At 39.8% G+C, this 22,390-nt stretch overlaps 1 protein-coding gene across 6 annotated transcripts in view; it reads left to right on the plus strand.

Annotated features, from left to right (window-relative positions):
* Positions 1-227: 227 nt before the first annotated feature.
* The window catches only part of ARHGAP29 (Rho GTPase activating protein 29), a 50,494-nt gene continuing 28,331 nt past the window's right edge, over positions 228-22,390 (plus strand). For all 6 annotated transcript variants that reach the window (XM_071564900.1, XM_071564893.1, XM_071564894.1 and 3 more), the window contains exons 1-2: positions 228-361; positions 3,041-3,385. In XM_071564900.1, the coding sequence (XP_071421001.1) occupies positions 3,124-3,385 (262 nt within the window). In that variant the 5' untranslated portion in view covers positions 228-361; positions 3,041-3,123. The remainder of the gene's footprint in view (positions 362-3,040; positions 3,386-22,390) is intronic.

The raw sequence follows: 22,390 nt of genomic DNA on the forward strand, positions 1-22,390 counted from the left end.
GGGGCCGCTGCGGGTGCGGAGGGGCCGCTGCGGCGGGAGCCGGAGGGCGAATCCTCCCTTTCCGAGTCCCACCTCCCATTGTTCACCTTATCGGCGCATCGCCCCCGGCCCCGCACTCCGGCGCCCGCTGCGCGCCCGCGGGGGCGTGTCCGCGCTCGCCTCGCCCCCCGGCGCGGCGGCCAATGGCGGGGCGGGGGCGGTCCCGCGGGGGGCGGCGGGGCCGGGCGGGGCGCGGAACGGGCGGATCGCGGGCTCTCCATGGGCAGCAGCGGGGCGGCCGTGCGAGGGGCCCGGGGCGGCCCGGCCCGGCTGCTGTTGCTGCTGCCGCCGCCGCCGCCGCCTGCTCGGCCGCCGCTCTCGGGTAAGGGTCGGCCGCGGGAGGGGGGGCGCGCCGCGGAGGGAAGGACGGTGGTGGCGAGGGAGCGTCGCCTGTCGTCGCTGTGAGGAGCCGCGGGCGAGCGTGTGCGGCAGGGTGGCGATGAGTGGCGGGGCCGCCGGGGGGGTCGCCGCCCCCGTCCCTGTGCCGGCCGGCGCAGGTCTGGCCCCTCCGCGCCCCGCCCTGCCCTACGCGGTGCCGGACGGGTCCCAGCGCCCACCGCCGCCTGCCCCGCTACCTGCCGCGGCCCCGGCCGGCGCTGCGGGCGCTGCGGGCACCGGGAGCGCGGCGGGGGCAGGGGCAGGACCGAGCGCCCATCCCCGCCCGGGGCACCGGGAGCGCCTGCCCTCGGCCCGCCAGCGATGTGGCCCCTTTCCCTTTTCCCCTTTTTGTTTTTGCTCTTTTTTTTTCCTCCTTTCTTCGCCTCCCTACCGGGGAAATTGTGCTAGGAGAGCAAATTTCTGAAATATCTGGCGCTTTAGTTTTTTTAACTTTTTTCCATCGGAACTGGCAGTGGCTCGCTCTGAGCCAGAGGAGTCTGGAGGCGTTTATAGCAAAGCTGGTGGACGCTTTTCGTGTTCAAAGCCAGAGTCTCCTGAAGAAATATGAAACACTTCTCAGTAATGAAAGGCATGTGTTCTGGGAGGGAAACTTTTCCCCATCTGCCTTGTAACACAGGAGGAACAGACGTAAGGGCTAATATTTATGAGGAAAAAGTGCCTTTTGTACTAAGCTGCTCAGTTTTGTTTATGCTTCTGCTTTACAGCAGAAGTTTCTCTCAGTTTTTTTCCCATTCAGAAACACTTTGTCATCACTTTTATAATTTCCAGAGTGGTGGCATTATTGTACTGCTTGTACAAAAGAAAGCAACATCTCTGAAATAGCACAGCTTTAAAAGTATGGACTTGCCACTGGAACAGGTCTAACACATCATGCTGCTTAAAGTTGACTTTGAAGCTGGCGGATTTAAAAGAGGCATGTCTTTTAAATAATATGAAAATATCTGTCTCGATATAAATAGATATCACACTTTTTAAAGGGAGAGAAGGTTATGTGGCTTGTTTTGCCTTAATTGGAAGGTGGAATTGCAAAGTAGCTTTATAGCCATGGGAATTATATGTGGGAACAGAAGAAACTTAGTTAAACACTGTGTTTAATGTAAACCCCACTTCAATCTACTTGAGGTGTTTGGAATTGCTTAATTATCTGCATTATTTGTATAGTGTCATGTGTACTCTTATTGGTACAGACTTTAAACAGTAAACAGAAATTAGAGCAGTTAATTTGTGTTAAATTCTGAAGTTTTCTTCTCTCTCCCCCCCACCAGTGCACGCTCCCTGGAAGGCCTGCCAGATTAATTACAAAAACAACTGCTTTGACCATGTTTCCTCCGATATTTTTGAAATGCAAAGAGAAATGAAACAGAAGTAATAGAAAAATAATTGAAGTGCATTAGCGTAATGCCTATTGAATTCATAGTTGGAGTGTTTGAATTGTTAGAGGTGCTACTGTTTCAGTTGGTCTAACCAAATACAAACATGCAGGAGAACCCGTTTCAACCTGCATTTTTTTAGTTCATCATAACTTTTATTTTTAAGTTAAATAATTGAATTTGAGAAACTGCTGCAGATGTGTCTGCAACTTATTTTAACTTTCTAGCCGTCATGTTCCAATTTGGTTTTTGGTATTTTTCCTCTGGTGTTTACGCTAGAGTGTAAACACTGAGTATTTCTCCTGGTGTTGAGAGAACAGCAGGCGTTGTGAGAGCTTCTGGAAGTGTACCTGACTCTGCCACCTGCAGTTTGCTGCTTTGAAATGAATCGCTTAACCCAACATGGTGAAATTAGCAATAGCTTGCTCTTTTTTTCCTAAATGAAAAAAGCAGTTAGTTGCTTAGTTATACTTCCCCAAATTTGTGCATTTTTATGGTGGAACGTTTAAAGTGTACTAAAGCAGCATAACATCCTTCAAGATAACTGCACTGAGATTTGCAGATAAACTTTGGTACTAAGGTATTTTTCAACCTCTTCACTTTACTATAGCTTGCTTTTGATTGCCTTTCATATTAAAAGATAGCAACCTGAAAAGCCTAAGTAACTTCTTTCAGTATGTTTTCCTTTGTGAGACAAATTGTGATAGGCCATGATGTTGGCACAATCTATACAAAATTCATCCTATCAGATCAAGGCTTTATCTTGAGAGACAGGATGCTGAATACAGCTTGGTGGTTTGTGCAAGAAGGGCTATTGGTTGTGGTCTGTATCACATCAAGTGTTTTTGCAGTTGTACTCAGTTGCAGTAACATTTCATGGTAAAGAATAGGTCTTGGTAAATGTAAAGTATGTGATTTTTAAGGTTTGCAGAATAAATATTAAAGGAAGAAACTTTTCCTATGAAATAAGTATGCATCATAATTTAGCTTTTGAAATAATTTCTGCATACTACTGATGTTTTTTATGCAACAATCTACCTACTTTACAAATTTAAATAACTTCAAACAGTTGAAAACCTTTATAATACTCAGTACAGCATTGTAATGTAAAGCAGTAGCATCTTTAAAGAAGTTCTGGATCTTGTCAGTACAAAAGTATTGCTTAATATGTATTTCTCTACTAATCAGCATTTTTCCTTCTCCATCGTGTTCCCCCTCCCCAATTTTTGAAGGCTTCACCTTTGGCTTGTCAGATGGGTATTAAGCGGCAGTGAGTGCAGAGTGCAGGAGCTCCATCAGCACAGTGGCTGCTGGGATGTTGCGACAGAACGGCGGAAGTAACAAGCGTGGTTTGGGATTAGCCCGACTGTCTACCTCCAACTTCTTCGCCATCTCCAATTCAGGAAATTGGGGAATGGGGCGCAGCACCAAGAGCAGCTCTCTGAGCAGCATTAGCTCCAACTCTGACTGCTATGATAATCCCGTTGTGGATCCAGAATATATCATGCAACTGGCAAACGATGTCAGAAAATTTGCAGATGTGCTACTCTATTTGAAGGAAGCCATTCTTTCAGAAGGTATGTCAATTGTTCTTTATTCTTAATTCTTAGTTTTATGAAACTCTTAGAACTCCATTGATATGTTTTAATTAGTGTTTACTGTGGTTGTCCTTTACCTTTGCTATTTATCCTCCCTTCCTCTCGCCTCTCCACCCCCACCATGATGATTACGGGAAATAGTGGTTTTTAGTTTGGGTTCTGTATTTCCTCATCAGAACAGTGCAGTCTGTTTCGTAATGATAACAAGGGAAAACAGGCTCTTAGCAGGTTGGTTAGGCTGATGCTAAAAGTTAGTGACACCATCAAGTGGTTTGTTTTTAACTGCTTCAATGTTTTTTGTAATTCCAAATAGTTCTGTTACTATTTTGGTGAGTGTTTCAGTTTTCTACGCTGGTTTGGTTTTCAAAAGTCTAAAACACTAGTAAGTTTGAGTTTTAAGGTAGACTAAAACTCTGCACTTTCTTCTTTTGCATGGAGAGTATTTATCGTCTTCTGCCAGCAGGTAGAAACTTCAAATTTTCTTGCTTATGAGAGGTGTGTACTGTGGGTTCCTGTTCCTTTAGGGAAATGCCATTAGCACATTTTTGGTCATCGGGAGGAAAGCTTTTATCTAATTTCTACAGAAACATTGTTAGGTTAATAGCTGAAATGACATCTGGAGCAGTTTTGTATAAGATGTCCTGAGTGCTGAGCATTGGCAGTCTGTGTTCAAATGAGTGTGCACACAGCTGAAACACCATTGCCAAAAGGTGTAAACAGCTAACAGAGCGATAATTTGACACTAGTGATCACTTGGTGTCCCCAAAGTTTTTGCTTGAGCACACAAGACAAGCAGAATTGGTTTTGAGTTTCAGTGTCTGGTGCCTACTGACACTGAAATAGACATCCTGTAGGAAAGGACTATCAAAATACTTGTGTTCCATTGCCATGCAGCAGCAGTTAATTAATGTTTAGTTTAAAATATTGAACTCAGAAGATCAAAAAACTAACATGGAAACCAGGAGTTGTCATCTTGTGTTATACTACATTATAGAATTAATTTGTGAAACAGCGTTGTCCATTTAAAGGATTGTTAATGTATAAAGGAGAGATGTTTCTTTTCCACAGTTGGGAGTGTTCTTTTGATCTCTGTCCCCATAATACAGTGAGTTCTGTAGTACTGGGCTTGCTTACTGCTGGCTGAAGAAAATATCCTGGAAACTGCATAGTTTGGTTTGCATTTCTCTGTCTTGCTAATCTTTGGATATGTTTACAATTATCCAGAAATTAACAAAAACTTACTAAGGTGGTCCTTACACATAAAATTCTGGTATGTAATGTTTGCAGCTTACCACTAAGTGCAATTAGTAATATTAATTATTCCAAGGTGGAATCAGTTGCAGGGATGAGAAATTTAATTTCTTCTTTTTTGGGTGGCATTAATCTATTGACTGGTTGTAGGCTTTATTGGATAGTAAAACCTTGCTCCAAAGTTGATGAAATAAGAACCAAAACTAAGTTTTGCTGCTGGCTGCGGGTGAACAAAGTGTATTTTGGAGCGCATGCGCTGGATGCATCTTCAGGCAGTGCGGAAGCGGCAAATATAAATGGTGCAACAGGGTTGCATCACTGAGTGTTTGCATTTGCCTTGTAAGCGTTCTTAGAGTCTGCTGTGGGTCCTTCAGCCTCTAACCACTATTCCCTCATCAGCTGTTAATCACAGTATTGCCTCTCCGGCAGATTGGCCTAAACTGCTTCTGATGCACAGGCGCTTCACTCTTGAGCACGCAGCTCCCTGTTGGCCTGGGCTGGCATTCCACTGCTGGGCTCTGTGTTGGCAGGGGGGCTGGCTGTGCCTTGGGTTTCATGCCCACTGGTGCCTGTATTCCGGGGTTGTGTTCCCTCAGCTGCCGTGGAAGAAGAGCCTAGCAGTTATTCACTCGTGGTTCACTTAACAGTCATACAATCTTGGATGAAAAATCTAAGATATTTTAGATGATAATGTGTATTTGAGTCTAAACTATATTGTAAGTGCCTTGGGATTACAGACATGAACTGTGTTTTGTTACAATATTAATGCAAGGAATGCATATGTAACAGGAAAATAAGTTGAGGTCTCCTTTAAGGGGATTGTTACATAAATTAAATGTTCTGTAGATTTCAAGGCAATTTTTTTGCATTCTTTATGCTAATACAATTCAATTTCTTACAGTAGTCTAGTTATCATAATACTGAATAAATTTTGGGTACCTTTCAACAAAGATAAACCCAGCATTGTACCATACTTTGTTTTCAGACTGTCACCCAACTAAGTTTTCTGTATAAGCTGAAATCTAAAAAACTTGGAATCTCCTTGCTGGTATCAATTAGGAAATGTTTTCCTTAATGATACTTCACATAAACGCCACCTCCTACCTCAAAAAGCCCAGACCAGCAACCAGGCAAACAAAACACCCCAAACCCACAAACAAAACACCCTCTGAATGTAACTGTAGAGTTTAAAAGTTTGTCAGCTGTTAGGACATGAGGGAGCTGCGGTTTGCTTTTGTGTTGAGTGAAATACTATGTGTTCCATACACTTCAGTTCTTGCTGTCTTCTTTTAAATTCTCTTTTGAATCTAGGCGTTGTACTAATTGGTTATAACATTCTGTTATTAGTCACCCAATCTGAGGCATAGGACCAAGATACTTTACCGTTGTCTTCATTAAGAAGCGCTCTGGGCAGTTTTTGAACCGAGGGCAATGTGCTGTTTTAGAAGAAATTTTGTATTTAATTTTACTTCTTGGCAGGCTGAAACTGTAGTGGTTGTTAGTGCATCTGATGCAGTTAATGCATCAGTCTCTTGGTCCAGTCTCCAGGTAAATTTCCGGAGTAGCAAGATTGTTGTGTGGCTGACACTAGTAAGAATAGTTATGTTGTCTTCATGGTTTTGTGTTTGAATTGAAAAGTTGTCTTCATTTGTGATGTTTGTACTTTATGAAGTCAGAGATAACCTAAATATATTAAGGAGACTTAAAATAAGTCAATCTTTCTTTTCTGATGAGAAGAAACCGAAAACAATTTCCGAGCAATCTCTTCCTGGAAGGCCAGTCTTGAGAGTATATGTAGAGTTAATACTCAGATCATTACCTGTAATTTGTGCTACTCTTAGCACTGTTCATTTGACTGTTCGGTTTTATTGATGGCCTTTTGTTTTCTTGATCTGCCCCAGATTTAGTTCTTTCGGTTTTGATGTACATTCCAAGTACCAACTGTTAAAGTGTAATGGCTTGAAAGCTGATGAATTTTCTCTTTATGCTTTGAGTTCTAATAGTAACTTTGGTTGAGTGTGTGTGAATCTATTTGTTGCCTTCAACTTGCACCCCTCTTTGGGCCAGTAGGACATGCAGTGAAGCACAGTCTTAAGTAAGGTCTGGAGCTGTCTGTGCTTTTCAGAGGTAGTGGCACTCAAGAAGTCACTTCCCATGGTAGAGAATGTTTTAGGAACTGAGAAGTTGTTTGCCTCCCATGGAGACCTGCAGGGGGATTAACAACCTGACCACAGTACTGAAAATACTGAAGAATTTGAAGTGTGTGAGGTATATTTAAGGTAAATCCTGCAACTTGAAAAGTCCTTAGTTCTTGTCCTAAAGCACGGGGTTAATGCGCCTGCAAGTAAATGATGTTAAATTTGGAGACTGGGTGGCTTCTGCACATGTGTAATAAGTGCTTTTGAAGAATAGGAGATGTGGGCTAATTGCTGTATACTGTCCAATCTTTGCAAAAGGTAAGAATGTCTGTACCTCATACAAGTTGTATAGAAAGTTTGTAAGCCACTTTTGGGGACTAAATATGCAGAAGCTGCCTCTGACAAACTTGTAAACTTGTATTGGACAATCTATCAGTGCAAAAATAGTATTGCTTTTTGCACTGATGTGTGAAGTTGAGAATCCTTCTAATAGGTATTTATGTATGAGATTGGTGACTACAGTCTGTGCTTTTACTGTATACAATAAATTTTACTGTTGGCAAATGATGTCTCTGTGTGGTCTTTGCTCAAATGAAATTCGTTTACTCAGGTTTAAAAGGACCACCCAAAAGAATATTTAAGATGGTAAAATATCCTGTAATTAGGAACTCAGACTAAGTATTTCATCTTTAAACAGTACATAGTATCTTTTACTTGTATTGCATAGAGAAGGGGGAGGCATTTCTTTTTCCATACTCTGAAGACAGTCAGCTACTATTTTTTTTAATGGAATGTAATGTATACTGTAAGGTCTGCCCTTGGGACTGTGGGAAATACTGTTCCATTATGAATAGCTCTAAGCTAAAATTTGCATGTGGTTTAAAAGTGCAGGAGTAATTACGATTTAATACATAGTCATCTTGACTGTACTCTAGAATATCTTTTGGAATTATTGCTTACTTTATCACAAACTTTAAAGTAACCTTCAAAGTGTGATATTGTGTGCTTCATGTGGGTAATTCTGCATCTCTTTCAAGAACAAAAACTTTTTCCTCAAGTTCCTCCCATCTTTGCCTAATGTAAATTCAAGTTCTTTCTAAAATGTCAGTATACTGTTTTTCCAGGTATCTTAGAAACCAGAGTAGCAAGATAAAGCTCTTACATTTCCTCACAGATTTCTCTGTGAGGATCAGATTTTGTCTTATTTCTTAGAGTTTGATAGAGTTTTTGTTTTTTTAAACTGAAGCAGAGTAACTGGTGAAGCTGGATGGCCTGGTCAGAAATGTCTGCATCCTCTGTACTGTGGCACCAATACTTTCAAAAGGATCAGGAATGCTACCTAACTTGAAACCTATCAGTTCCTTATTTTTGAAGGTTAAATATTTTCAGCCCAGTGGGACAATTTTAGAGGTGTGCCAAGTTAAATAGTTTCCTCAAAATAAGGAACTTGCAATCTCTAGTGACTTCAAAACCTGCTTTTAGCACCACAGACACTGCTGTTAATCGCATGCTACTGAGGCTCAAAGAAGAACGATTTCTCTTCAGCCCTTCCTGGCTTGATAACAAATACTGTCTGTATTTTTAGTATGATTAGGCACTGTAGTATTCTTAGCATTTGTTTTTCATTTCTTTATTTTCATGTAGTCTAAAATATTAACGCCCTTTTTCTGAGACAGTGTTTTTGAAAGTCAATTTGCCCTGTTTTGCTAGGGAAATCTGAGGTTCATTAGCTTTGCAGTGAAGATTACAGATTGAATTTATGATACTTTGTAATACCAGGTGTAATTTTGCTGTTTGTTCTTTATACTAATTTTGATGTTTCTCTGTGAAAGGTGCTGTCTTTGATACACCTTAAACTAGATGTATTTACCTGTCTAATGACACCTTATACTATTAATGCTTGGTAGGTGGGCAAACTGCTCTAAACAAGGATCTGATAAAGTTTACCTTTCTTTGCAACAGTTTCTGGAAGGAATGTGGGGCTTTTGGGGGGGGGAGGGGGGTTGTTTTGTTTTGAGGGAAGCTGGACTGATTTCTTTGAACGTTTTGTGGAAGACAGTGCTGGTTTTCTGCTCAGTAGTTCTTTGTGTGATAAATCAAAAACTTCTATGAGAGAAGGGGAAGTAAAATGCTGCCAGGGCACCTAACTTTTGGGGACTCTGAGAACACAGTGATTATCAAATGTGTCAACAATCTGCTTGTGAATTATTAAATGACCTTTGAGGATTGTTAGAAAAAGATGGAGGAATCTATGTAAAGTGTAGCATATTGTTTCTGTTATTCCATGTAGCACAAAAAAGTGGGAAACTAACTAGTTAGTAGCTAATTATTTTACAGAATTAAAAATATTTGAGGATGTTGACAAATAGACTAAAGTGGAATTTTAATTTTATCACTTCCAGAATTTACCAAAGTGCAATATACTTGCAATATCTGAAGAATAATTTTGTGATTTATTACTAAATTGTGAGCTTTTTCCTACTTTGTAGCTCTGTTTTAACTTGATCCACAAAGAACTAACTGCATGTTTTAAATGTATCTGCTTGTAATAAGATTGTTCATCTTCTTGCTGAACCAAATTAGGTGTTAAAATATGAATTCTGTCAGTTTGTATTTCCTGGTTTGGATGTTATTGTTCCTATGGCAGAGTTAGCAGAAGTGTCCTTGTTAACGGCAGTACCAGAGAGGCCAGGACTGAATTAAGCTGGGACTGGTGTGAGGCATCTGGAAGGAGGAACTTCTGAAGGTGCTCCTGCACAATTTCTTTTTTTTTCCTGCACACCAACAGCTGAATTGTTGGTATGGTTCTGTAATTTAAAATCTACAAGATGCATCTAAAACTGCTGTTTTCTTATTATAAAGCTTGTAATGTTTAGGCCTCTGTTTTAAACATGCTAATAGTTTATTTCTACAGCAACTTAGGGAATAAACTGAAGTGTGAGCTGCTGTGATCTCACTGCTCCCTCCTGGCACTCTGGTGACTGCATAGCAAGCCAGTTTTGATGGCAGATCTGCCTGAAAAATAATCCTTGGAAGAAAACTAGTTTTTAGGTAGATTTGCCTAAAGAAAGAAAGTTCCTTTCTTCCTAGGACTAGTTTTCAGGCAGATCAGTTCCGTGAGCTGACTGTAAGGGTTGTACTGAGTACCAGCAAAGAGGGAGAAGGTGGCTGGCAAAGGAACAAGAGGCCAGAGGTTAAAATGGAACAAGACTGTGAGGCTCTAGGCAGAGTTGGTGTGGCATTCCACCCTGGCATCCCAGCATACACTTCTAAACCCTCTACCAATCCTTTTGTCTCCTTTACTGAATGCTAAGTTTGACAGGGGTGTATGAGAGGTGGGATGGTGATGGGGAGAACAGCAGCAGAAAATGCCCTTTGGTTTGGTTTTGGGGTTTTTTTAGCAGTTTCCGGTGGGTTTTTATGGCAAAACTGAAAGGAAGAAATTAGACAGGCATATAAAGCGCTTCTCACGGTGGAGCTCCAGGACCACAGCAAGCCATGGACCTCCTGGTCATTTTCCCATGTTTCCCTTACTTTCACACCATCCTCTCCTGGTCCCTTCCATGAACGGAAAGCATTGAGATTCCTGGCTGTGAATCCTGTTCCTGTCCAATGCCAGATTCCTCAACCTTGAGAAGTTCTGCAAAGAAAGCAGAAGTTTGATGTACAGTGTTAATGAAGACAAACCCGTAACAACCCAACAAAAAGTAGTTTGTTTGTCTCCCATAAACTTTGACTGTATAACTGCAAACATGCTTTTCCCGGGAATGTTGCACTTAAGCTGAGAGAGAGAACTTTTCACCCTTCTTTCCATTTCACTCCAGATCATTCCACAATCTGTTTTGCCCAATTCTCTTGTTTTAGATGAGTCTATCTTGCAGGCTTTTGTTAGGGAGTCTTGAACTTCCAGATGGCTGTGAGCAGAGCCAGAGGAGCTGGACATTTTGTTTTGCTTTGCATGTGTGCAGTGGTGGAGCACTGCTTAAGTCACCTGGAGTCATGGAACCCTCCTGCAGTTTCCACTACTCTGAGGGAAAAAACAACCTGCTCTTGAAGTTGAGTTCAAGTAAATCCGTGTTCTTCATAGTCAAAGTGTAAACTGTCTGTTAAATGCAGGTTGCTAATGTTCAATAGTAAATGCTGTTTCTTCAGTTCCAGGGAAGACTGAAGTTAAATAATAACTTAGTGGACCAGGAGATAAGTTTGTGGCTGATAGTACTACCCCTCCCCCACTTGCATACTCCACATTCCTTCAGAACAAATGTTCACTTGTTGCTATAGTGTCTAAGATCAGCAGTCAGGAGGGGGGGGTGTCTTGAAGGCCTGTGAGTGTTTGAAATGTAAAATCAACCCTTATGTGCAGTCCGGATATTTTTGTTGACTTAATTAATATCCCTCTTTAGGAAAACCCTCAACTATTTATTTATAAGAGAGCATGAGCATTTGCCATTTTTGTGTTGGTTTTGAAGTGCAAAAAAAAATTGATACAAGGAAAACCTTCATTCTCCTGTTTGCATTTCTGATGTACAGAAGGACCTCAAAACACTTAGAGCCTTAGCTATTTTGTTAATTAAAATTGCTTCCCTTTTCCATCACAGCAACTAGAGTAATGAAACTGAAATTACAAGATTAGCAAGATGCAAGGTGACTAGTGAGGAAGAGGATGAAAAGTGAGATTTTCTGTTTTGAAAAGGTTTTTCAAGAACAAAAATTCTTCTAATATATTTTGAAGCTTAAGAAATGGGAACACTTGAAAAAAATTAACTTGTATCTCTCAAAGAACTCTGCCTTAACACCTGAAAGATAAGATTTGATCCATATCTAGTGTGAAGTCTTCTGTTCTAAACAGCAATTCCTGTGTACATGTAGGAGCTCATGTGTTTAAAAACAAAACAAAAACCCATTGCCCTAAATTAGTTTCCTGCTCTTGGCAAAATGGATTATAGTGTATCCACTAAAATATTCCATTTTCTCATTTCTCTGATGCATCAATTTATCAAAGTTCAACTTAAAACATCAATACAAATAATTTTTTTATGCCTAACAGCCTAGAGTTGAGAGCTGTGATTGTCATCTTAATGATCTTGGCTTCGTGAAGATTTTATGGATTAAAACATTCCTTTTCCACCAGGTTCATTGGAAGTGTTCGTTCTTCATATTTCTGTAGCTTGGTCACAGAACTGAAGCTGACTTGTTTCTCAGTTCTGAGCAATGTGGCAATTGCAGTGATTTGGTGGTTAGATTTAATGTCCTGGTAATGGAGTGGCGTTAGAACTGCGTGGCAGGATAGGAGATTTGATTTAGAGCCTGGACCTTGATCTTCATAGGGAGCTGTTTCCCTTTTTAATGGAAAGTGGGGATTTTATGAGGACTCATTCCCTTTTCTGCCTAAAGTGCCCCATTTTGTCCAAGATTGAGGTGATTCGTGTAAGGCTGTAGAAGATAGTTGCGTTTGAGTTAAACTTTCATCTTAATGACATTCATTACAGAACGGTGTAACTGCAAACCTAGGATTTGAGGAACTTTTTTTTGTAGAGGCTGTGATTCAGCTGAACAAAGTATTTTTTTCCTTTTTACCATTTTTTCCTTCTTTCCTGCTTGCATACTTTCTTGGACTAATTTTTTAAAGTATGTTGGAATTTCTGTTTGCCAATTCTGGTTATCTTTAGTTGATAAACCAGTTTTAAATTGAGAAAACTTACCTCTTCAGTGTTTTGTTCTTTGTCATGACTGGATTGCTTCAGATAGTTAAGCTATTTTAGTAGTATAACATGTTCCCTCTTAATGTGTTGATTCGCTGTGATGTTTATAATTTGGGTTCAGGGCCAACAGGTGGGTGTTGCAGTAGTTCATTGCATATCTGAAAGTTCTGTTAGTACTCCTTATCTGTGAGACAACAACCGTGGGATTATGTATATTGCTACATATGCAAAAGGGAAAGGGAGGATCTTATTTTGGAAAGAGTTGAGTGTTTCTTCTAAGTCTTGTAATGTCTCAATCCTTTTCGAGTTTTAGAAATCTGCAAGAAGTGGAAGGCCTGGTGAGGAAGTTTCAGCAAAGATGCTTTAAAAACAATTGAAAAAATGAATTGCAGGATTGTAGATCAGTAAGTTGCAGGAAGTGTATTTATACGGTGGAGTTAAAGCACAAGTGTGTCCTCTTTCTCACCTCATGCCTTTTCAACAAGAGGCTTTGACATCTTTAGGACTTGGGGGCAAATTTCAGTTTTGTAGCCCAGCATTTTCAAAGGGTGCTCTTCTCTGAGTATTGTATTTAATTTTTTCCAGTTTATGCAGGTGTGATGGTTTTAGGGCTCTGTCTTGTGAAGAAATGTAACAACCCAGTAAATGTTCTGCTTTTGGGCTACAGCACATTCTTAGCTCTATTTGTAAGATCAGATGTTTCTGAAATAGTTATGAACAAGGTATTCCTGAAGCATTATCTTAAAGACTGCTTAATGTTCATAAGTAGATCTTGATGATTGTCTTGATAGTGGTATGAATGGATTCACTAGTAGAATATTCAAGGTTTTTGGGGGGGTTTTTGTCTGATTTTTTTTTGTTTGTTTGTTTCTCCTGTGTACTTTTTCTTTCACTCATTGATTGTACAGAGAGCATATAAAGGACTTTGTGCTACCACAAATATGAAAGTGAAAGGTCTGTCCAGAAGTTCTCCAATGCTGATGAGTAGAAAAAAAACATTTACTGGAATGACTGCAGTGGAGGTGCAGAGAAACTGAAATGTACTGGTCAAGAAAATGGGCTGTGGTGTCAGCTGATGAGTAGGTTAATGGCTTCCAACAGAAGAGCCTTGAGGAAGTGACCATGAGAAATAGCTGATGCCAGTGGTGAAGGAGGAGGATTAAGACTGCAGAGTGGTCAGATTAAAGGCTTTTTGGTATTCATGTGTAAGCTTGTGTTAAGGACAAGCAAACAAATTTGTCAAGGAATGGAAAACTCCTTCTAGCTGTAGTTGGCTTCAGATAATGACTAGACATGAGGTTTTAGAGAAAGTGGCTGAGAACTTAATTGGAAAGGCACAATAGGTCTGGAGCATATAAATAAATTGGGTTCTTAATAACGAGATAAGCTTGTTCTACAGCATCAAATGCTGCATGCCATTGGATGAAGAATTAAATGCATGGGACTATTCAAATATGTACTTGACTAAGTTCCTTCTGTTTCTATTATAGCTCTCACATTCTGTAGGTTTTTTGTTTGTTTGGGGGTTTTGTTTGTTTGTTTTAAAGAAATGTTGACTAGGTGGAATGACAACTTCAGTAGTACCAGGGAGAAACAGCTGTGTAAATCCAGAACAACAAAGTAAACAAATTCTGTGGTTTGTCTGTTTCACCTTTCTATCGCAAAGTATTTATGAAGACATACTACTTAATTGGAAATTAATAATGAGATGTGCAGTGGGTTACAGTTGTCTTTGAGTGTGCACATAACAGTATGACATCAGTTACTGTGATAATGACAACATTGTTATGTTTTCACTTCATACAAAATCAAAGATATTTGAGTATGAAATAACTGATACCAAAACATTATATTGCAGAGGGGATTAACTGGTTTTGAGTCTAGGAAATGGGAAGATTTTAAAGTGTTTCCTTTGGAGCATTCAAATGGCTGTGTGTCACCTGTGTGAGTTATGCAGGCAGGCTTTACTCTCTTGGGTGGTTGTTTCAGCAGGACTTCAATGCAGGAACTTCAAATAATCCTTAATCCTTTATGTTCACCAGTTTTCTTGACCATTAATGTTACTGGCTGCTGCTTTGGTGATTTGAATACCACTTAAAATCTAAGTTGATTTTGTCACTTTTTTCTATTAATCAACAAAACAGAAATGAACTACTATCATATCCTATAGCAGTCCATAATTGTGTTTTAAAAGATTCTTTAAAAAATGCACAAAGTACTGCACCTCTTGTTTAACAGCATATAATCTCATAATCCTGGCTTTGTGTGGTCTTTTGAAAACTAGGTGGGCAGGCAGCAGTAAAACAGCTTCTTCATACAGGCAGTGACTTAGGCTAAAGGTGGAAGGAGCAGCCATGTAGAACAAACAGTATTTTAGACTAAAATTAAAATGAGCTGAAGGTTAAGTATTGTTTTATAATCTCTTGATGTTGGTTAGCAAAGGTTAAATTTATTTTATTTAGAATGAAAAAAACAGAATTTTCACGCTACCCTTTCTGTGTGCCAGTTTGATACGGTGTGATCAAATGGCTGGGGATTGTCTTTCATTTTCTGACTTGCTTTTTTTTCAGAACTTTGTGCTGTGAATGTTAAGTGAGTATTACTTCATATGCTTTCAGAACTTGAACCAACATGCAAGAAACATAGTTGCTTAAAGCATAAGATACTTATTTAAAGTGTCTTACATTGGCAGCTGTTCAGTCCAGTGACTGACGAAGTTTTAGTGAAATGTCTTTGAAGAAGAAGTAAGTAGCAAGTTGCTACTAGTGATATAGTCTCCTGTCCTGATGGGTATCACTTTCTGGTGAACTGTGACTGATCAGACTTATTGCAAATGTATTCATCATAAAGAATGGTATCTTATGTCCTCTTAACAATTTACAATTCCGACTCAAAATCTGTTCTGAATCATCTGCAGCATTTTCCTCACCTGGCTTTATTCTGAGGAAAGGCTGACAGACCTGGAGTTGTTCAGCCTGGAGAAGAGGAGGCTCAGGGGTGACCTCATCACTGTCTACAACTACCTGAAAGGATGTTGTAGCCAGGTGGGGATTGGTCTCTTCTCTCAGGCAACCAACAGTAGGACAAGAGGGCATGGGCTTAAGCTCTGCCAGGGGAGGTTTAGGTTGGATATCAGGAAGGAGTTCTTTACAGAGAGAGTGTTCGGGCATTGGAATGGCCTGCCCAGGGAGGTGGTGGATTCTCCGACCTTGGATGTTTAAGGTGAGACTGGATGTGGCACTGAATGCCATGGTCTGGTAATCAAAGTGGGGTTGGACTTGATGATCTTGGAGGTCTCTTCCAACCCAACTGATTCTATGATTCTATGATTTATCTCCTGAAAGATTCAGGGAAATTATATGAACAATGTCTAAAATGGCCATGTAGTGTTTTTACTCTCATTTGTGAGAAACAGGTAAATAAGGAAAAACTAGCAATTTTTATTACTGGTTTCTGGTCTTTAAATTTTGAGTTAATAAAAGATTAATGTATTCTAAAGATTAAACTGCATGGCTGAACACATCTAGGTTAGTTGACTGGAATTTCGGGGCTAGTAAAATAAAAAAGTTGAAGGCATGTAGTGTGCAGCATATTGAAGTAGATTAATGAAAAGCTGCATTGTGGCAGCTTTTTTCTGGAAGGCTTCCCCACATACACAAACAGGGAGTTCATCTATGAATTTAAATGCAAAGTGAATGTGAAGTAACAACTGTCCTGCTGATGTCAGTTGGCAAACCAACAAAAGGAAAATAGGTAACTGCTCTCAGTGTAGGTAGAATTACAAGATTTTGATTATTCTGATGTATTTTGCATGTGCACCAATTTTATTGACTTTTTGAGATTATTTTAAGACATCTTTATTTTTAATTTAGTCTTGGTTTGCTCTGTATCTCTAGTCAAGAAGGACTTCTTACTAAGTTTTGACTTCACAAGTACAGACCTGGTCTGTAACTGAAATGGAGTAGGAATGTTAGCCCAGTTTAATAAAAAACAAAACCCACCATAGCTCAAGGTCACATCAGAGGCTAATCAGCATGGTTAATGGTCGAATCTGCATGGATAGATTGATGTAGTTTGGCCAATCCCTGATAGCAAATGACAAATCTGTTTGGGTATTTGTGGTACACAACAAAAGGTCATCCTGCTCAAAATAGTTTGTTTTATCTAAGAACAATTTTTCTGCAAAAATTGCAAGCCTGAACAGTCACCCTGTTTATTTCAAAAAGTAGAGAGAGAATTTCCACCCTTAACACAAAAAGAAATGTATAAGTACGAGGTGCTTTGCATCTTAACCTAAACTTGTACAACCTAATTTTAAGATAAAACTTAGTACTTTAACAGTAAATAGGCAACTGACTTGTCAAATGTTAGAAGCATTCTTCTGTTATAAAAACATTATTTGCATATAAAAACTGAAGTCAAACATTGCTGCTGCTTTCAATATACTGTATTCAATGAGCTGTTTGCATTCTCACTGAATTAGGTCAGTATAATGCTCTTCTCCAAAAACCCCAAACTAACAAACTTACCAAACTTTAATGCTTTCATATCAAATGTAGGGTGTTCAATTACTATTTTTATTACTTTCTGTTCCTCATTACTAACCAAACTTCACATGTCCTTAGATTTTCTTAATTGAAATAATTGCTTAACTGATTATTTTCCATAAATTGTAATTTTTGCTGTGATATAATGTGATTAAAATATTGGTTGCAGTGGATTCTGGAGCACATGTTGCCAAAGACTTCATGAATTTGGTGTAGTGTCTTCTAATGATGCCATGGCAACAGGGGTTGCCGTGGTAATGATTAGCAAAAAATCTAGGATTGGCTATTTTTGAAGCTTCCAGTATGATGTTTCTTGGCAGAGGGATGAGTAGGCAGCTTCCAGTTCTTCACCATAACACAGGGGCGAGAGGTAATGACTTTACTTGTGCTTTTGGTGGCTTCCAGCCTTGGTAGAGAGTTTACAAGGATAAATTCATGCAGAAATTCTCTGAGTTTTTAGTTCTCAGTGAATTTAAAGTGCTACATTCCTTATTTATACAGAATGTAGCCCAATAAAGGAAGAAATGTGATAGCTAAGACTGCTGTGTTGTCATCACTCCTGAACTATGGCCATCAACAAACAAAATACACCACCATTAAAGGAAAAAAGTTTTTTTCATTTTATATCTGTACAATCAATGAAAATCACATTTAGCTTATACATTTATTGCCTTAAAAAAGCTTACTTGACACTAGACTAGACAGCAGTGACAGAGATAACTTTGCTATGGTCAAACCACAATGTAAAATGTGTTTTCACAGTGTGTTTGATTAATTCTTGTGGTCTTCCAAGTGTGGTAGTGACCTCTCTGAAATCAGACAAATATGACAGGCTGTGAATTATGTTAGAATGGGGACGACAGGGAGAGGAGGGCAAAAATAAAATGATGGTTTAATCTGGGACAATTTCCCAAACTGCAGATACAGGAATTCGGTGATTTCCACACAGTTCATTGTTGTATGATTGTTTTGCTGTGATGCTCACTGGAAAGTCTCATAGTCTGGATCATATTCAGACCTGAGTGCTGACAGCTTCCTGGTATGCAATATGGAGATGGGTGAAGAGGTTAGTAATATGATTTTAGTTTAAATCTGTTTTACTTTGGATCAGCCTTATTTCAATTCTGATTTTTTTCCCCCTGCCCTATGTGGTATAATCCTTCTATAAAACATAAAAGAAACAGGATGTAATTTACCTTAAGTCAAGAATTAGTTTTTTAGTAAATAAGAGTGGACAGTCTTTTAGCCAAGATGTTGGTCTTGCAGATCGAAATTTTGGTTACTCAAACTTCTTTCCTCTGAATCCTTCCAAGACTGAAAGTGGTGAGAAGTGAATATTTGCATGCCATAAGGTGAGTCGGTAATAAAAATTTCTAGATCCAAATAATCAGTTTTTGGGAAAATCGTTTCACAGCTTTTGGGCTTGTTCTCACCACCATCTGTTTTCTCTGGCTTCTCCTTTGTCCAGAAAGAGGTTGGGATTTTATGCAGAAGATGTGAAGTGATACTTAAAGCCAGAGTTAAGACTCCTGTATTTCAGTGGAAGTAAAAAAGGAGCTGAAGTACACACTCTTCAGCTGATCCCAGGACAACAGATTTACAAAGAGAATTTTTAAAATGAGGACTAGACCTGGTGAGGGTGGTGGTTACAACCAGCACTTGAGTGTTCTCACACAGTTGCATTTATTGCAGTGGTAACAGCCATACAGTGAGTGAGTTCATGGTGGACACTTTTCATAGTCGAGGCATTTTATCATGTTCATGAAGGTAGATGGAGAAAATATTTGTGCAAAAATAGAAGTTACCTTGATTGTAGGAAGATTTTTACAAGTGAGATGAGTTCATGCGTATTTTGCAGCCCCCACCCCTGGCAAAAGAGACTGGTCTGTGTCTGTAAATTGTGGCTGCAGGGAGTGTGCATGGCAGGTTCTTCCACACTAACATTGCTGAGAGCCGTTGAATGCATGACATAACTAAGCATACCTTTCTACTTGTAAAAAGGTTCTTACTGAAAGTAGGACCTTATTAGGTGGTATGAACCAGCATATCTGCTTTGAAAGTATCATATGTATTCAGACGTCAAGATTTTTTCACGGATATGTTACTTTTCATTTGTTTTCTGTAGATCGTTACCATGTCTTTCATCAGTGTGATCAACTTCAGTTCTAAACAAACTTTTAGCCACAAAATAACAGTAGTTGTATTAATGGTTTCCTTTCTCTTGTGACTGGTGAAAATTCGGTAGTGGAGTCTGCTGCTGTTAAAAAGCATTAATGTTCTAGGTGGAGAGTCTCTTCTGTGTGGGTCTGAACAGCAGTGTAGGATATGCAGTGGCCATGGAGGGGAAAACTGTTAGTCTGTATTTAAACTTGTCCTGGCAAACATTTGTTGACATAAACAGCTTCAGAAACGTTTGGGCCAACAATAAATCGGGTCAGACAAAAGAATGCCAGCCAACTGACACAGCAGTGCCTTTCCTGACTCTGTGTATTGTGGCCAGCCCTGACTTGGCAGGGAGGGTGACTGGCACTGACAAGCTTTATGAGCAAATTTGATTTTGTTGTGCGTGAATAGAATCCATAGCTGTAAGGCCATTATTGCTTAGTAACTTACTAAACAAAGGCTTCCCTTGGAGAAATATGTAAAATTAGAAAATACATAGATTATGGTGTTTTTACATTAAAGATGAGTAGTTATAAAATGTGGTGACCAAAACCATTGAGGAGTGGGATGCTAATCACAACAGCATGCTGCTGAGATGGCTTAGCAAACACTGACAGACTTCCCAGCTGCTTTGTACTGTCATTCTTGTGCATTAGGTTTGTCAGCTTTGAATACATGCTTTTTTCACCCTGTTCTCTCTCTACTTCTCCTACAGAGTATGCTTTCATTTTGGAAGAGCATGTTTTCAGCTATTGTAAATGACAGTTGAAACCCTAATGAAAGATTTGCAAATAGGCTACTGAGCTCTGTCCAAGTCCTGTTTTTTTCCCTCCTTCAGTTTTAAGGGCTGGTTTTTTCCTTTTGAGAGGTAAGGGGCTGACTCATTCCTCCAGGAGATTCCAGGAAATTGTGGTCACCTGAGTGAACAGCTGAACTCAAGTGCCCAGAGAGGTCCTCCTCCTTGCTCCTGCAGTCACAATCTTAGTCATGGTGTTGCAATTCAGATTATTAAGCTAGAGAGAGATTTTAAAACAATATAGCATCCTTTGTTGGAGAATTTCATGCTGGACTTCATGTAGATAAATGTGTACAGGGATGCAAGGGACAGAAAAACCCCTGAAATTAAGTATTTTTTATGACTACTTATGTCAGATTGAATTGCTGTGGGAACTTGTTGGACACTCGCTTCCTCCTGCATCCCTTTCACTCTAAGCAGTATTTGCTTTGCTTTTGTTTTGGTCTCAGCCATTTTTGGACTTCTTACGATCAAATTGTGTTTCTGTTGATCTGGCATATTTAGATTGTTTTGCTGCCTGAAGTGTCTAAATCTGCCCTGAACAGGAAGTCTCTGGTTCAGTGTCTGTTTGGTACCAATCACTGAATGCAGTGTAGTTGTGGTTCCTGATGATTTCTGCCCCCACCTCTCCCCAAGCACCACTTGTGTCACAGACCTTTTGTCTGTTGGAGGCAGAGAAACAATGTTTCAGATATTTTGTAAACAAATGATACCTAATGGAATACAAAGAAATCTCACTTGGGTGTAGCCAGACCGTTGCTTTTGAGAACACAAATAACTAATCTCGTGCTTGAGTGCATTATTTTAGTGATAGTGTTCTCCTGGATGGTATGATAAACATCTAATTCAACTCAGCAGATGTTTTCAGCTTGTATTTCCCTTTGAAACTTGCTGCTTCTATTTCAGACTTGAAGAGGCTTGTGTCCTCTTCAATTTTGGGGTTTTTTTTTCCTTTCTTCCCCTCCCACTTATTTTGCTTTTTTCCCCCAACTCTATTGTTCTGGTAAGATACTATAAAATTTTAATACTAAGAAACTGCATTTGAGATCAGATATGCATTAATAAGTCTTATATACTTTTTTCTGCCTTTGTGTAACCTATAAGGAACCTTAATAGACTTTTTTATCACATAATGACAAGTCTGTAGTTGTGGGTCACACTGAACTCCAAAGAGTAATTCATGCAGTTTGATGTATGTCTGTGATGCGTTCCTTCCTCAGCACTCTCAGACACGGAGAGTAATCTCTGAATTGGTTTGGCTGCTTTATGGCCTTGTTTCCCCTATCCTATTTGTTAGGGGTCCAAAAGTCCACCCACCACATTGCCTGATCATGTGATTAGGAACACTTCTTTCCAGACACGAGAGAGCATCTCTGCATCAGGAGCCAGGGACACCTTTGTCTTGACTGGGCAAGAGAGGCAATTCTAGTCAAACAATGCACCTGTGCAGACCATCTCTAGTCTATTGACCACAATATTCATGCCCTTTGTGTGAGGTCTGCACATAGTAGACAGAGGCAGCTTCTGGGGAAGGTTTGTGGCATATAGAGCCTTCCAATGCCTTCATAAAAGCCAGTCCCAGTCCTGCCAATATAAATCATTAGTTCCAATGAAAGATTGTGGAATATTTGTCTGCTTCTGGAGAACTGCGAGATGAGAACTCCTTAGACTAACAGATAGACTAATAGACTATCTCCTTTCTAAGTGCTTCAAAACTTGAGTCTACACACTAGACATTTCTTGGTGAACCAATATGAATTATCTTTAAATATCGTAATCCCTGAAGATAACATGTTGCTATAATTTTAAGATGCATTTTCTCTGCTGACTGATCCACTTTGGGTTTGTAGGCATCAGCACAACTCTGCTTTCATTTTCCTCATTGCCTTTGCCTGGAGCTGCCTGGTACTCACATCAACAATTTATTCCTGCACTGATGGGGTGCAATTGAGGCTTTGATGGATTAAAGCCTGAAGGGACCATTAAAATTATTTGGTTTCATTTTGACAGCTGCAACATTTCTCTGAGTGTTAGAAGGTGGGAATGGTCATACTGGCTTCGGCTAAAGCTGTGTCTAACAGTGTCTGAGCTCCAGTGATTGTCAAAAATGAATAGCTAGAGAAAAATAAAAATGACAAGTTTTACATACCCTCTGAACTGTTTTTGCTTGGGAGAATTCTTGAACTGTTGCACGTTACATTGTTTGTTTTATACAATGCTTAGCAGTTCCATGAAGAGTGGAGTAGTTGAGTGAAAAGAAGTTGTGGAGTCAGGTTCAAAAGGAATTAATTCAGACACCAAGGCTGTAAATAGTTACCGAAATGCGTAGGAACAGCTGTGGTGCCGCAGTTGTGGGTGCTGGGTGACTGGACTGTTCAAAGCAGCCA

Source organism: Pithys albifrons, chromosome 10, assembly GCF_047495875.1.
Source record: "Pithys albifrons albifrons isolate INPA30051 chromosome 10, PitAlb_v1, whole genome shotgun sequence".
NCBI lineage: Eukaryota > Metazoa > Chordata > Aves > Passeriformes > Thamnophilidae > Pithys > Pithys albifrons.